The following is a 16,059-nucleotide window of genomic DNA, read 5'->3' on the forward strand; positions in this document are numbered from 1 at the left end:
CCAAGCTTCATATGCTTCACACTGATTTTTTTAGAGTCCCTATGCCGTCTGCAGGATCCTGGCTGATTCATTTGCTTCACTGCATTTGCCCTACTGGTTTATTTATCCATGTATTTTCATATATATATATATATATATATACGTATATATATATTTCATATATATATATATATATACACGTATATATATATATTCATCCATGTATTTAGTCCCCTCCTTGTTCCCAAAAGGATATAAGGCGGCTTACAAGAATACACAAAATACAGTATGATAGCATAAATTCAAAGTAGGTAAGAAAAGGAAAAGAAAAAAAAAACCAGTAACAAAGACAGAAACATAAAATGGAGCCTAGAAGAAAGCCAATACAAAGTGCATACATACCGTAGGGTCCCATTTCAAGCGCTCTGCATGGGCCACACATTGGGCTCCAAGCTCTGTAGCAGCCGAGCAACCTGATCGGTCTCACCCTTCACGGGGACCATAAAATCAAATCAAATCACTTGTTCAGGATGTCCTTTTTCCTGCTCTACATTCTGAAAACTTTTCTATAGTGAAGTATCACCAAATGGTGGCAAAAGTTCTCTCCTGATTCGCTCTAACGCCAAGATCCAGCTCCTGGAACAGTCTCCAACAAAGACAGATCCTCAATCTGGAAATTACATCCACTGCTTCTTATTCTGTTTCTGCCTTGTCTCTTGAAGCTCCATTTGGTCAATGAAAAGACTTCTTAAATGAGCAAAAACCTCTGCTTTCATTTAACTCAAGAGATAGACATTGTGACGTTATTTATAACGAAAGTTTAGAAAGGACCCCAAATATCCAACAAAATATCCTGGTCAAACAAACCAGGATGCCACTATATGGTGAAATATTACACACCATCAGAAATGGTATTTATGAAAACTTGTTAAAAATGTAGAAAAATATTCATGATAAAACTTTTAAGTACATGTTAAGTAAAAAATTAAGATATAATAAAAAAATTTTTTTAAATTAACATAACAAAAATAAAGATATAAAAGAGCATTATTAGGATTTTAACTATGTAAAAAACTGTGTATAAGGATATATCATATATATTAATATATATAAATAATGCCACAAAAAAGTCTGGAAAGAAATCCACTAGAATGTTAATATTGTTTCTGGCATTTGTGAATATAGGCAACTTTTATCTTTTCTGTTTTAGTTTCCATTTTTTTTATATATTGATAAACAAGTTCTATATGAAATGAAGGAGGAGGACTAGGAAGAAAACCACCAACCCAGTTGGTTATTTTTAGCTTGTAAAATTATGGGCAATTTTCATTTTCTTTGAAGTTTTCTATAATCAGCGTGTAAGTTCTAGCTAGACACAAACGTACTTCCGTTAAAAAAAACAACACAAAGAGTTCTAAAAATATGATTGTTTGGTTGTTTTGTTTATAAGGTCCAGAATGATACAAATGTAATACCACCTCACTATTATGTAGCCCTTTTTAATTTTAACACCTCTCTAATACTTAGAATTGCATTTGGCTACCAGAAGATATCTTGTGAGGTAGCCCGGGTATCACTCCCTGCACTTAAATGGTGCTGAAACTCGGTGACTAGCCCAAAGTCACAATCATCAGTGGCAGCGCCGAACTCCAACCCAGGTTCTTCAGAGCCCAAATCCAGTGCTCTTCCCATTCATTCAAGACTGATCGTGCTATAACCCAAGCAGTCACCAAGAGGCAGAAACATGGAAACAGCGACCCCTCTTTACCTATGAGGGTCAAGTTCCTGAGCAACCCCCAAGATAGTGGAGTTCAGCTGAAGAAAGTATGATTTTAGGAGGTTTCCAAAAAAAGAGGGGGGATGGGAAGTGAGGTCACATGCAAACTTTTGAAACCCCTCATGGGTAATTTTTTGCACAGTGAAGCAAAACAATAACAACAGCACATTACATAAGGAGAATGACAGTTTACATAGCTTAAATTCATAAAAATGATAGGTTCTACAGTGTTTCCATGTAGATCCTAAGACGATTTCCAGAGGTGATGAGGATGTCGCGCTCATTATGGCAGGGGGACAATGGGGGTGGCAGTGAAGTGATGAACAGGGGTGAACTGTTAGCTCAAATCGTGGATCTTCATATTCTCCCAAGTCATCGGAATCCAGTCCTGAGACTGGAACAACTTGCTCGTGCCTTTCGCCCTATCAAAGCAAGTGGTTTTAGTGGTAAAACTTCATGACAGGCTCTTCTGAAGATACCGTCTCCTCAAGTCTTTCCTGAAGATACTTTAGCACTTCTGTACAGAGTTCAAATTGAATCGCTCAAGCCTTCTCTGAAGGTGGCATACCAAGTGTCTACTGTGGGCACTTAAATAGCACTACTTGAAGATTTAGGCTCTTCTGAGGGTGCTTTCTTCCTAATATGGTAATGTAAAAAGACTCTTAGCACCTCTTTATAGAGAGTTCAATGAAATCCTTCACACTTGGTCTGAAGGCAGCTTATCAGCTGTCCAGCAACGATATTGAATGGTCCTCCTTGACGACTCAAGTTCTGTGGAAGACAATTTCTCTCCAATATGATATCTTTTTTTTTTTTAATCATTCGAGACACAGAGGTACAAAGAGAGAGAGAGAGAGCATGAACAGGGGGAGAAGCAGACTCCCCGCTGAGCAGGGAGCCCGACACAGGGCTCGCTTCCAGGACCCTGGGATCATGACCTGAGCCAAAGGCAGACGCTTAACCATCTGAGCCACCCAGGGGCCCTCCAATGTGATATCTTGAAAGCATCACAGCACCTCTCTACAGAGTTCTTCTAAACCACTCAAGCTTTGAACAGGTTAAGATTTGATGTGTAAATGTCTCAATTTGCATTACTTTCTTGGGGGAGGTTTTAATTGTGTTCTAAAGGCTCTGCACCTGTTGCTTCTAACTATATTTGTCTCCAGTCCCAGAGCTTCCTAAGTATCTTTGTCATAACTTATGATAATCACCCCTGGGGTACTGGAAGCTTCCTGAGAGCCATCCTCTAGCAGCATCAACAGGTTCAGTTTCAACTTCAGCCAATGAGTGCTCTTGTACCAAATGTCCCTCCTCATCTATAGGTTCTTCTTGATCCAAAGATTCTCTGTCTTTGGAACAGATCATTGAAAGGTATGTCACCCATCTCTAGTCAGATTTTTTTGTCAGCTTGCATTACTGACAGGTCTGTTAAACTAGCTAATGCTTCTTTTATTAAGAAGACAACATTAGTGATAGTGTCAGAACCCCATGCATTAGGATCTTCAGACAGAGAAGCCTTTGAGATTCTGAACAACAAAGGTATGCATTAGTTTGGCATAAGTCCTCTTGAATGGCTGGATCATGCAATGATCTAAGGGCTCAAGGATCTGTTAAGGTTGTCTTTATAAGGACTGGGAAGAATCAGCAGGACTTTTTTTTTTTTTCTTCATACTGAACTTCCAAGAGAAAGCAGTGTTCAAACCATTCCTTAAGGAGAGGAGTTATCCAGACTTTTCTGTTTGTGTGCCAATACACCAGAAACTTGGCTTGGCTTTTTGTTTCCCCTGAGAAGATTTGGGCATAGTTTTGTGTCAGGCAGCAACGGTTTCGCAATAAGGTCACCCCAGGTATTGGCACAAAACAGAAATGTCGGCCTCTCTGTTTTTGCTTAACTCATGTCGGCATTGGTTGGCTCTTTTTCTTCAAAAGGGCAAGTGGGATTATTCAAAGGTTTCCAAAGCATGGTGGTCTCAGCAGCAGGGAAGATTCGGGCAGCCACATAATCTCCTGATTCAGTCGCTTCCTGCACTTGTGGCAGATACAACACAGGAGTGGCAGGGTCTTGTGGTTCTTTCTTCTGCACCACACTCACCGAAGACTTGGTCTCCCGGGCATGGCGCACCAGAAATTTCTCAAAGCATCCCTTGCTCTTGGCAGGGTTTTTTTTTCTGGGACCCACTTCGGTGTCTGAAAACACATCTTTGGCCATCCCTCGTGCACATTCGCAGACCCTTGTGTGGAAAGTGCTTTGTTGTTCTTTTGTTTGTCTTCATATGCAGGGGTTTAACACTTCCATCGTTTCCATCCGGGTCACCAGGGATAAAGCGCCTCTTAGGTGACAGAGGCATACCAAGAGGCAATCTTGGTCCTAGTAAGAGTGTTGGCTTTCCTTATGGTACGAATTGTGGGACTCATTCCCACCATGTAAGTGACCTGCAAAACTATTTGTTTTACCGCGAAGGAGCAGATGGTGAATGTCTCTTTTCTAAAGACACCCCCTTTCTTGCCTTTTTGGCAGCTTGCTATGGGCTTGCTTCACTCTCTTCTGCCTCAATAGTCACATTTACAGAAGCCATGTTTAAGTTTACGCTAATTAATGCAACCTGACCCCTGTTTACTAGAGATTCTCTAGCCCCTCAGTATCACAAATGGTTTTATGAACAACACATGGATAAATGTTAATATATTGTTGGGATGCTCAGTGCAAATGGGGCTGATGGTGGAGGAATGAGAGAGAGAACAAAGGACTCAGAAGGGTCTTCCCACCTTGTGATAAAGCCAGAGAGACAATCACGTGACGACTTGGACTGATCCTGTTTACGCAATTCAGAATTTTCACCATTGTTAGAAAGGTATACTGAAGTAAATCCACCTATACTCAAATCTCCAATAAGGTCAACTTACAGTTAGAAAGGGATTACTGTAAATTCCCCTCTAAGTTATGGGAAAGAAAGTCACTATTCATATATTTAAGACAGTGCTGTTGCTATGACTTCCCTTGGTCGAACATCATGAAAGGCAAACACGGCCTAAGTGAATTTTCTGTAAACCCGCGGTTAAGTCAATCACACATTATGCGCTGACAAAACGCAACCTCTCGAGGTGTACACGGAAAGGTCAGGCAGGCCCCGCACAGCCAATGCTCCAGAAATGACTACCCAAGAAAGAAAGTGACAATGAAAGAAAGAAAACTAGCCCCTTTTCAATGCCCGGCCACTGATACTTTACTTTTATCCCCTCCTCCTGGGAAGATAGAGCGAAGCCTGGCTTTCTTATTCTTCTCTTCAGGGGCCATGGGAAGTGGTTTGGAACTGTGGTTGAGTGCCGAAGAATCTCGGTTGTTACTGTTCATTCTCAGCGGTGGGGCCGGGGGTTTCTCTTCATTATCCAGACTGTCAGACATTTTCAGGGACAACTGACTGCACAGCTCCTACAGAACAGGAGGAGAAAACAGGAATTGAGAAAGAAGCGGCCTTAAAAAAAAAACGACAAAACAATCCGGTAAAATGAGGATTCTGCCATCTTAGACACAAAAGCGTTGGTCTCACGTGGTCTCAGGTTTTGTGATGATCTTTTGTGGAGGTTTCTTTTCTAGAGGGGAGGGACCTGTATCCCTGAAGACCAACGACGCCATTTCCCAAAGAGGAAAAATGAAGGCAATAATTAATGGCTTTTCAATACATAGACACAAACACAGAAAGTCCCTTTCTGTTTTCTGCTGTCCACTCACAATCTTCTAATGAACAATTTACAACCTTCTTTAAAAATTCTACCCTGATTTTCGTGATGCTCGGGAAGCACAACCTCCTCAAAGTCTGGGGTTGACACGGGTTTGGCTGTTGATTTTTAATGGCCCCAAACAAGGATTTGTTAGCTGCTTTGACACTGGGATGCCACCGGCGCCAGATTCTTACCTATGTGTACCTGATGTACAAAACACACTCTACTGTTTTATGAGAAAGAACTGGAGCGTAATCCAGTAGGCCTGACAGTTGCAGCAAACTCCGGATGTAGCAATGGGGAAACAATGCCCCATTTTCAGGTAGTGGGTAGAATATAAAGCTGAGCCAGATGTCCCCACGAGCAAAGAGGAGCTAACTCCAAGGAGAGGACCAGTTCCTGAGGAGACATCATACCCTTCCTCCTTGTCATGTTTTATGTCCTGAACCGGGGAATGAGGGAGATGGCCTGGGTAACAGGGTTGAAAGAACCAGTCAGGGTTTTAGCAACTTACCTGCTCTTAAATTCATTACTCGTTAGTATCTTCTGCTTAGGGCCGAATACGTTCAGGTTTCATCCCACTGGAAGGTAAAATGACCTGGAAAAGCATGGACTCCCCGAGGAAATGTTCCTGCTTCCAACTGTTTTCCTATTCTAATTCAAGTCCCTCCACTAGGACCCCAATGGAGGCTTGCCATCTCAAGTCACGTCTTAAAGAGTATCTTCCAAATGAATCTCCAGTTTGAACACAAGGCAAATGAAATCCCAATGCAACAGAATCTATGTAAATTCATCAAGTATTAACTGGCGCTAATTTAGGAGCATAAGAGCTCTCCAAAAACGACTTAGCAGATCACTTTATTCCAACAACATTTACTGTAAACAAACTTAAGTACAGCAACAACCAGGGTCTTCTCGTTACCTGCTGTAATGAGAAAGAATCTGTCATAATTATTTTTATCTCTTTAGTGGTTACAATGTGTTTATTATTCGCAGTAATGAACTCTTACATCACGTGACGTGGAAGAGTTTCAAAATTTTACCATGTCCCAAATTTTCTCCAACTTAAGTATTCAAGAATAGGTGAGTACCGATTCATAGTTTCTCCATCTGCACAGGTGACTGCCAACTAACAATGACCAGCTTGATCTTAATCTGGGCAAGAGATCTCTTTTGTTTTGGGGGCATGGGGATGAAAAGCAAGGCAATGATGTTCTTTGGAACAATATCCAGTACTTCCCTTCTGTACGGACATGTGATTATTGGCCCTGATTTCTCATCTAGTAAGATAACAGCAGTCAGAGAGTCTTGCCCTCCTGTGAACTGTTGCAGTCCCTCCTTTTCTTTAGCACTCTTCGTTTTGCAATACACATACCCTGACTTGTTTTGTAGTTGCATTTTTATCTGTATATTTAATAAACATTTATATATATATAATATATATATTATATATATATATATAACGTGCAGCCAGAGATGATGAAACCCCACTGCTCAAGCCTATAATCTCACTTCCAGTGCCTAGCATGGCACCTGACACAGAAGCTTAAATCAGTATTTGTTGTTCGAGTACGTATGAATGGAGACACAGATGGGTTACTTAAGAGACATATTCTTAGAGTTACTATCGGACCCCTTAAAGGATAGTAGGTTTCTGTTTCAGTCTCAGAATTCTTTGAAGCAAGAGTCAACTAGAAATCAGTAAGAAGAACCCATGCAGTTGTCATGTCTTACATTATCTTAATGAATTTAAGACCCACTCTGTAGTTTTTTCAGTAATCATGCTAGGGGAAACACTCAGTAATAAAAGTTTGGTCACCAATGACAACTTGATTAACCTTGCATTTTCCTATTTAGGTGAAACCCAGCACAAGATAAAGTGAAAAACTGTGATTTTAAGGAGAGAGTATACTCAAAACATGTTTTGAGTAATCTATGAAGCCAGTGCTAATGCGTCTGCATTCCCTTTTGCATTTTAAATTTGGTCCTTCTAAATTCATTGTTTCTCCAGAAGAAAAGTGAGTTTAACACTGACTTCACCAGCAACACTATTCTGTAGTGGATGGGTTCCATGGTTTTCATTTAGTTACTGAGAAGAATTTGCCACAGAAAGCACTAATTATTTTGTGTGTGTTTTTTGTTTGTTTTACTTTTGGGGGTTTAAAAATAATGCTTGAGTATGGAGTGATTATTACATAAAGCTCAGATACACAAAATATAGCTTGGTAAAAATAATAAATTTTGAAAGCCATTGCAAAAAAAAAAAAAAAAAAAACCACCTGAGGATTTAAATAGAAATACCTAGAAGCTAGGTTTCTCACAGAGAGAGAAGGCGGGGGGAGAGCTGGATGATACATATTTTCTGATGACACATTACATAACTTAAGATGACGAAAGTCAGAGAAACAGGCATGGCCTCTTTAGTATGATATACGAAGCTGACCTTACGTAATAAGGCAAGCAAGAGTCTGGGGCGGTCAGGGTTCTAGTACACCTACGTAATTCAAAATACTAGGCTCCTTTGTTCTTGATAATTAGGTGTGGCTAACGGAGGGGTGTTTTTGTTCCTAATTACTCTCTCTCTGGCTAGAGACTCAACTGGTAGATGCCCTGCTTCTTTTCAAGCTGCCTGATTATTCTGACCTTATTTGACCAGGTATGTTTTAGGCTGGGGAAAAAGGGGGTACTTGGGATAGAAAACCCCAACTATACTCCCCTATGTTACACTCAAAATCCCTGACCAAAATTTCACCACCACATGCTTGCCGTGGTCCATAACACAGGCATTTGTGAAGGACCCAGTTTACATGGCACACCTTTCTACTGCCCAGCAAACTGGAATTGTTTTCACTCTAGTCAACTCATCCGGGGATTGTAAGAGGAGCCAGAACACACCTTTCACAGAGATGGAAAAGAAACTGAGGAATCCTTGTCTAGTTCCACACTGAAAATGTGCAGCATGAAGCAAATCATCGTTTAGTTTTACCTAGACATTTCAGATTTGGTTTTGCCTGAGTTGTCCTGATATTACTTCAGTTCTTTATTACTCTTTACCTGGCACAACCAACCTTCATCTCCTAATCATTCCAGAGAATTCTGATTTGGTGACAAAAGAATAGTGTAGGAGGCTCTTGTTATCTTTAACTCACCTTCAAAGCAAGCGCTTCAAAGCATGCTTTCAGAAGACCAATGGAAAAGGGGTATGGGCCGGTAAGGAAGCTCGGCTGTTAATATGTTTGTTTCCCAAATGGGAAGTGTCTCTGATTATTCCAGAAACGTAGAAGAACGGGGGATTCTATTATGTTATGTTTGCAAACAATGCCAATTTACTAATCCAGGTCCCTCCCCTGAGACAGCTTTCTACAAAGGATACTATTAATGGATTGCTGGTTCAATCTGCCTATGATGTCATTATTTCCAAGATCTTGAAAGAGACTATTTTGTTCGGGGCGGCTGTAGGCTCTATTTCAAGAATTATACAAAAGCGCCATTATTCTCTAGGAACCCAATCAAAAAAACTGTTTATCCTTAAAGTTTAACTGTTGTCGTTCACTTCTGCAACAGAACAGAAACTGGCAAGTGAGTGGCACACTGGAGCTAGCCCCAGCCCATTCATTCCACTTTTAGAACATGGCCCTTCGCATTGTGGAGAAAAAGCTAACTTTAATGGATAACCAGCAACAGTTTATATCTGCTCACAACTTGATTTACTACTTGGCTACTAGGTTTTTCAGAGAGGATTCAAGTGGCTCCTGCAGATGGTGTATAGTATATTTTTGATCCAGCCCTTGGAACTTAATGTGGCTTACTGATGGTCTGTAATTATAATTGAAATTCATCAGCAACAAGAAATAAGCCTCTTGTTTCAGGATAACCAAGGAGCCTGGACACCCCTTTCTTCAGAGTACTAGGAACGATTACTTCTCTCTTCCCCTTCCTCCTTAGAATTTTTTCTCTTTACTCCACACTCCACCCAATATCACCCCCAAGCGTGAGGGCAGGCGTGTGCATACAGGCAGGCGCACACACACACACACACACACACACACACACACACACACACACACCCCACATAGCCTTTCACTGACTTGCGTTTTATTTATTATTTTTTTAAAGATTTTAGTTATTTGAGAGAAAGACACAGACAGCATGAGAGAGAGAGAGCAAGCAGGAGCAGTGGGAAGGACAAGAGGGAGAGGGAGAAGCAGACTCCCCACTGAGCAGGGGAGCCCGAGGCGGGGCTCGATCCCAGGACCCCAGGATCATGACCTGAGCCAAAGGTGGACGCTTAATTGACTGAGCTACCCAGGCGCCCCTGACTTGCGTTTTAACACAAAGATTTGGTGCAAAGCATTTTAGAGGAAAACTTTAATCAAGCTCTATGGCTAAACTCTCATGCCTCAAAAATCAGTGCAGTGAGACACCAGACACTCAGTGAACCCTCAGTAGATTCAAAGAGAAAGCCACCAACTTGCATGTTGCAGGAGTCAAGAGGAAAGACAGATGATCAACTGTAGCTAGTGTGGCCAAAACTCATACTACGGCATCGGTGTTGAATTGGATACAATCAAAAATGCCCATCGTGCCCATTTGCCACGGGTGTTCTGCCCAGGTGTGTGAAGGGTGAGAATCCAGAAACACTGACCTTACAATTTGCAAGGCCTCCTATTAAGTCACAAGCAAATGAAAGAAATGTCATCCGATCTGGCGCCATCAGAGACAACCCACATGTCTGTATCATTCTGTCTGCTTTCAAAATCGAAATAATGGTTTATTTGCATATTTCCCCAATAAGAAACAAACTAATACTGGCCTCCTTTCAAAACCAAAAGCCCAGGCTAGCAGATGTACAGCCATGATCTAAAAAAGCCAGAGGTAGAGCTCCCAAACCACCAGCCACACGAGGCTATTACTACAGATCGGTGAGCACACCAAAATTGCTTAACACCTTCTTCATATCAAACTAGAGGATCTAACATAGAAATGAGATGTAGCCGAGGGGAAACTTCCAGGGGGAACTTCCTAATGTTTCTGAGATACTACCTGAAGAATAGGGTTGCAAGACACCTCGAGCTGATCAGATGACAGCCAAACTGACAAGAGCACATATGAAAGGAGATGGATTCTAGGATCTCAAAAATAGAGTAAACAAGTCATGGAGCTCTATGTTAAAACATGTAACAACATAGGAGAGTATTTCAAATTTCTAGAACTCGGGAGACCTTGATTAACAAGAGCTAGCTCTATAGACCAAGAAATAACTGAGCTTTTAATGACAGCCTCCAGACTTGGAGATATCATGTAAATATAGATGTAAAGTCAGCCAAAGTGTCTCCTGAGACAATGGTATCAGTGCTGGGCTGTTCTTTGTATTTGAGGATGAGGTTGCTGCTTTCACCTACCAGGAGAACGATGGACACACTGAATTATACTTTGGTGGTGGGGAGAAGGGATCCAAGAGCTACCTGTTGGCTCCTTCCTTGGCTCCCTTGTAAACAAAAGCACCCATTTTCAAGATGGCTCGCTGACCTTCCAGGTATGCTTTGTTAACTAGCCTGCGCTAATATGAAACCCACTCATCCTGGACACATCATTGGCAACTGAACCAACCAGCTTATGATTGACAATGCAAGAAGATGTAGGGGACTGTTTTTAATTGCCAGAAAAACCAAGAACAATCACCAAGTCTTTCACAAAGGGGACAGTGTATTATACTTTGGAAGATACTGCTTTGCACTTTGACAACAACCTGCATCTGAAGATTTCTAGCAGCTTTTCAGAGATTAATTCCCACAGTATGCTAAGATGTCAAAGAGGAGGGAAAGAACATTCACCTAGTTTGACAGGGAGAATGAGCCAGGTCTGAGTCTCCCAGCAGCTCCGAACCCACACTCCTCACATTCCCAAGCTACGTGAACGAGGGACAGCCCAACCACCAAGGACAGGCAGCCAGATGGGCCTAACTTGGCAGATCCGTCACCTGGTCTCGAAGTGCACATAGTTCTTATACATGCTATTTCCCCCACTAGATCATAAGCTCCTTGAGGGTAAGGACCCCCCAGTCCTAACTGTATGCTTTCACACTGCCTCGTTCGGTGCCTTCTTCCCAGCCGGCATTAAATACACACGTGAAGTAGTAACCAGATCTCTATACATTCTGTGCATTTATCACAGCGCTGAGTACGTTTTTCATCATGTTGCAAAAGCCCGTATGCCCACTCAAAGCAGGTCTGAGCCAAGAAGCCATGTTTGGAAAAACTGGCAGTAGTCGAACAGCCAAGCCACTGGGCACGGCGTAGAAGTCAGCTACCAGCTGATGATCAACACCTCATTTTTTTTCTTTACTCCGCAAATCTGTAACATCCCAAGAGCTTCTACCCTCATTTGAGCTGAACACCACTATGTGAAGAAGGGAGTACCAGCCCCATCTCCACCACGAGGAATTTACAGGGCACTGACGTTGACTTACCCAGGGTCACAAAGTGCAAGAGGGGAGATGAGAATCTCAAACGCTCAATTTCCCTTCCAGGACACCCATGCAATGTGCACCCAAGTAAACCAGCCCCACATACATACCCCTCATATATACACTTCTATCGTCCCCACATACTCACATGATAGTTCTAGCTTTCTCATTTAAACCCGCTGGGGGCCGGTACTTACTGGTTTCACCTGCTGTTCTCATCCAACGACCCAAGGTTAGGTGATTAACTGACAGAACTCCAACAGGTTGCTTTGGCCAGTAGAACCAATTCTTAGACGGCCTTGTTTTGGAGCTTGTCTGTTCTGGGGCACTCACCAAGGGAACTCTGCTATCAGAGACAGGGGTGTGCTGTTTCAGAGAAGCCTCGCCTGGGAGATACCATTACAGTGGGTAATGGAGGGAAGCCATTTCTAAGATCATTTGATCAGGAGGAACTGAGCTACTTGTTAGGCATATTTGCAGAAGCAGCCGGACAAGCAAGGGAGGCACTAGCTCTTTTTACAGCTGCCTGGTTTCAATCTTAGATCCTGCAAGAGATAGCTCGCTACTGACATACATACAGGCACGGTCACACAGAATACATTCGTGTTCGCTCTCAGACACACAAGCAAATGAGGTCAGTTCGGCTGTAGTCCTGTTCTCGGCTAACGTCTTTAATGAGTGACTTCCATTGTGTGTGGCAGGAACTTGACATTAATTAAATCCAATAAGCCAGCCTATTATAGTTGCAAATTTCAAAGACAGGCTGCAAATAAGGAAATCAATAGGTAGACCCCAGCATCCAGACCTCATATACTGCATATATTATGTGGAACCAATAGTCCTTATTCGAATGACTTCTTAAGCTTCTAAATGTATGCAGCGCCACACTTTAATATTCACTGTGTATGTTGTCATGAGCTAATGCCAAGAAAATGCTAATGATCATGGGATGTGTATTTATATTTGCAAACTGATGCATTATTACAGGTTTCAGCTTTTACACTTACAACACTGATGCTTCTGAGAAGAGAAAATAGGATGCGTAAAGAACAGAGGTAGACTATTTCTTTAGCACAAACAAAACAAAACAAAACATAACAAAACCACCACCACCCAAGGTGATTACCCTCAAAGATGCCTCTAAGAAATGTGTGGGAAAAGGAAAAGGGAAGCAAAGCTTAGCAATAAAACATTTCCTAATTCTCAACAGAACGTGGTATCTTTGGAGGCATTCAGATGGGAAAAATTAGATGCAGACGGACAGCCCCAGTGAGCAGGATATGGTAAGCCCACGTCTTGAGTCTCTGGGGTTTTAGCTGCTGTTACTATGCATGGGTGATAATTACACCCTTCCCTGATCCACTCCAGTGAAAAAGCCACAAATTTCCTCAAGTTCAGGCCTCAAAATTCAATTCCCAAATCTGTTAAGGCTTTCTGTACACCAAACAGATGCCTGAATGTTGTTTTCCAACCCATGTGCCATGGCTCACCATCCCAGGTCCTTGCTCTGTTCTCAGTTACTCTGTCCCCAAATCGGTTTTCTGCAAGAAGGTGGCCGCTGCAGGTTGGAAGAGAGGAGATACACGGGGGTCGACGGAGACCTTCGTATCATTTCTAAAGCAGGAATTTAGATCGATTTGCAAAGCTCATATTTCACCCAAATGAACAAACGAATGAATGACATCTTGTCAGAACTGGAGGTCAAAGAGGGTGAGCCGGCATAAAATGCAGCCACTCTTTTTCAGGCTTCTGCCCTTGACCTAAGTTTCCATGTCCACATTTGAAGAGAGTTGCGTGTGTATTTCAGCATCTTATTTGGGGGCTATGGTGAAAGAAGAGGAAATACTATCTATTAAAAAAAAAAAAAAAAGGCTTCCCTCCAATACTAAAGGAAGCATGGGATGCGACAAGACCTACTTTCCATCTATCCCACTTCACAGATGGTCAGAGATTGAGATTCAGTTGGCCAGAGCCTTGGTGGTTGGAATCCCCGTCTCCTCCCCCGACCAAAGACAATATTTTGGTCTTCATCAAACCGGCCATGGGTCTATTGCTCTCAGAGAAATCCCTCGAGAATCCGAAAGCCTGATCTGAAGGATGACCTCACAACGGAGCATGCTGGTTTCCCCAACTTACACAAGTTCTTCATTTGCTGGTTGTTGGATCTACCAAGCGGTCTGTTCCCCTTGCCACGGATTACTCCACTGCATGGGGGCAGCTGCTACAGTCCACTTACAGAAGACACGGCTCACCGGGGGTTCATGCGAGAGCAGATCCGCCCTCCAGCACGCAGTCGGCTTTGCTTCCCCAATGCTCACACACACACAGGATGGGAAGACTGCCCTGGGCGTAAGACTTTCTGCGGCCCTGGGAAGCCCCTGGGTTGAGATCACGGGGCCCAGCCCTCACCTCAAGGGAAGATACGGTGTCCCGGCAGGGGAACTGCAGATAAAGCAGAAGCAGGGTTTGGTGCCAGGAGCTGGAGTCAGCAGACCTAAGGGGGTACCCATCGGTAGGTTCTAAATTTCTCCTGTGGAGCCTGGACTGTGGCCCGGCAGACATCTGGACCAAAAAACTCAGGTAGGAGCAAGGAGAGGAAAGCCGGTGTTCACAATAAATTCTATAACTCTGTATCATAACTCTGCATCAGACAATGTCCATCTCAGAGTGCTCTTTCTGCTTTAAGACTGAGCCTAATACGCTGCCTGCACCCACGGTCACGTGAGCCAACCACCAGCTGCTTCGGGCCTTTCGCGGGTTGCCTAGGCATGCCCTATCCTCTTCTGCCCTGCTTAAGAATGAGGGGCTACAGGTTATACGGCTGTATAAAGAAAGGACAAGTAAAGATCTTCCATCAGCCTAACGTTGCTTTTTCTAGAAAAAGAAACCAACTGCATGGGTTCTTCATGTTGATTTCTGGTTGACTCTTGCTTCAAAGAATCCTGAGACCAAAACAGAAACCTACTACCCTTTAAGGGGTCCGATAATAACTCTAAGAATATGTCTTGTAAGTAACCCATTCATACGTACTCAAACAACAAATACTGATTTAAGCTCCTGTGTCAGGTGCCATGCTAGGCACTGGAAGCGAGATTATAGGCTTGAGCAGTGGGTTTCATCTCTGGCTGCACATTATATATACATATATATATATATAAATGTTTATTAAATATACAGATAAAAATGCAACTACAAAACAAGTCAGGGTATGTGTATTGCAAAACAAAGGGTGATAAAAAAAAGGAGGGACTGCAACAGTTCACAGGAGGGCAAGACTCTCTGACTGCTGTTATCTTACTAGATGAGAAATCGGGGCCAATAATCACATGTCCGTACAGAAGGGAAGTACTGGATATTGTTCCAAAGAACATCATTGCCTGGCCTTTCATCCCCAGGCCCCAGCACCCATAGGCCCCCAGTGCTGGGTCAGGTACAGAGGGCATACAAAGAGAGATGAAGAGCAGTCCCTGTCTTCAAGGAGCTCACAGTGCAGTGAGGATGACAGACATACCCAGTAGGAAATACAATGCAATGAGACCCTTGGCATAGGAAGCTTTGGAGGAACCCAGCAGGGAGGATAATACGTCCCCAGAGGGGTCAGAGGATACAGCACTTGAGCAGGGTATTGAAGGATGAGGAGGAGTTCACCAGGATGTGAAAAGTGAAAAGCATGGTTGGTGCGGGCCATTATTCAATAGTATATTCCAAGCAACAAATACTCCAAGCATGCTAGAGTAGCCTTCTTAGCTTTAGGCCCCTGTTTCTGCTGAACTAAATGAGTCCGGGGCTATGTAAGAAAGAGAACAGATCTCAAACCTCTGGAAAAAGGAACCTGTATGAGACTTTAAAAAAGCCAAGTCACTGGCTCCTAATGAATTATGGAAGAAGAGGTCAGTATGGTCTGATACAAAGCATCTTCTAGAACGGTAACCATATATGAGCGGAACAGACCTCTTTTGGGGAATGCATTAGGAAGATAATACTTGGAAAAAGAAAATCCTTCCTTTCATAGTTCATTTCAGAACGAAGTTGCATTCTGTTGTGCAGTTTTAATTTCAGGGGTTGATGCTTAGCTACTCTTTCATATACCCAAAAGAATTCTCTCCAACAAAAGAAT

At 42.7% G+C, this 16,059-nt stretch overlaps 1 protein-coding gene across 11 annotated transcripts in view; it reads right to left on the bottom strand.

Moving 5' to 3' along the window:
- PAK3 (p21 (RAC1) activated kinase 3) overlaps nt 1-16,059 on the bottom strand; it is a 248,120-nt gene that overhangs the window by 89,148 nt on the left and 142,913 nt on the right. For all 11 annotated transcript variants that reach the window (XM_035725555.1, XM_035725554.1, XM_027608161.2 and 8 more), the window contains one exon: nt 4,985-5,186. In XM_035725555.1, coding sequence (XP_035581448.1) covers nt 4,985-5,159 — 175 coding nt within the window. In that variant the 5' untranslated portion in view covers nt 5,160-5,186. The remainder of the gene's footprint in view (nt 1-4,984; nt 5,187-16,059) is intronic.

This window comes from Zalophus californianus, chromosome X, assembly GCF_009762305.2.
Source record: "Zalophus californianus isolate mZalCal1 chromosome X, mZalCal1.pri.v2, whole genome shotgun sequence".
Lineage (NCBI taxonomy): Eukaryota > Metazoa > Chordata > Mammalia > Carnivora > Otariidae > Zalophus > Zalophus californianus.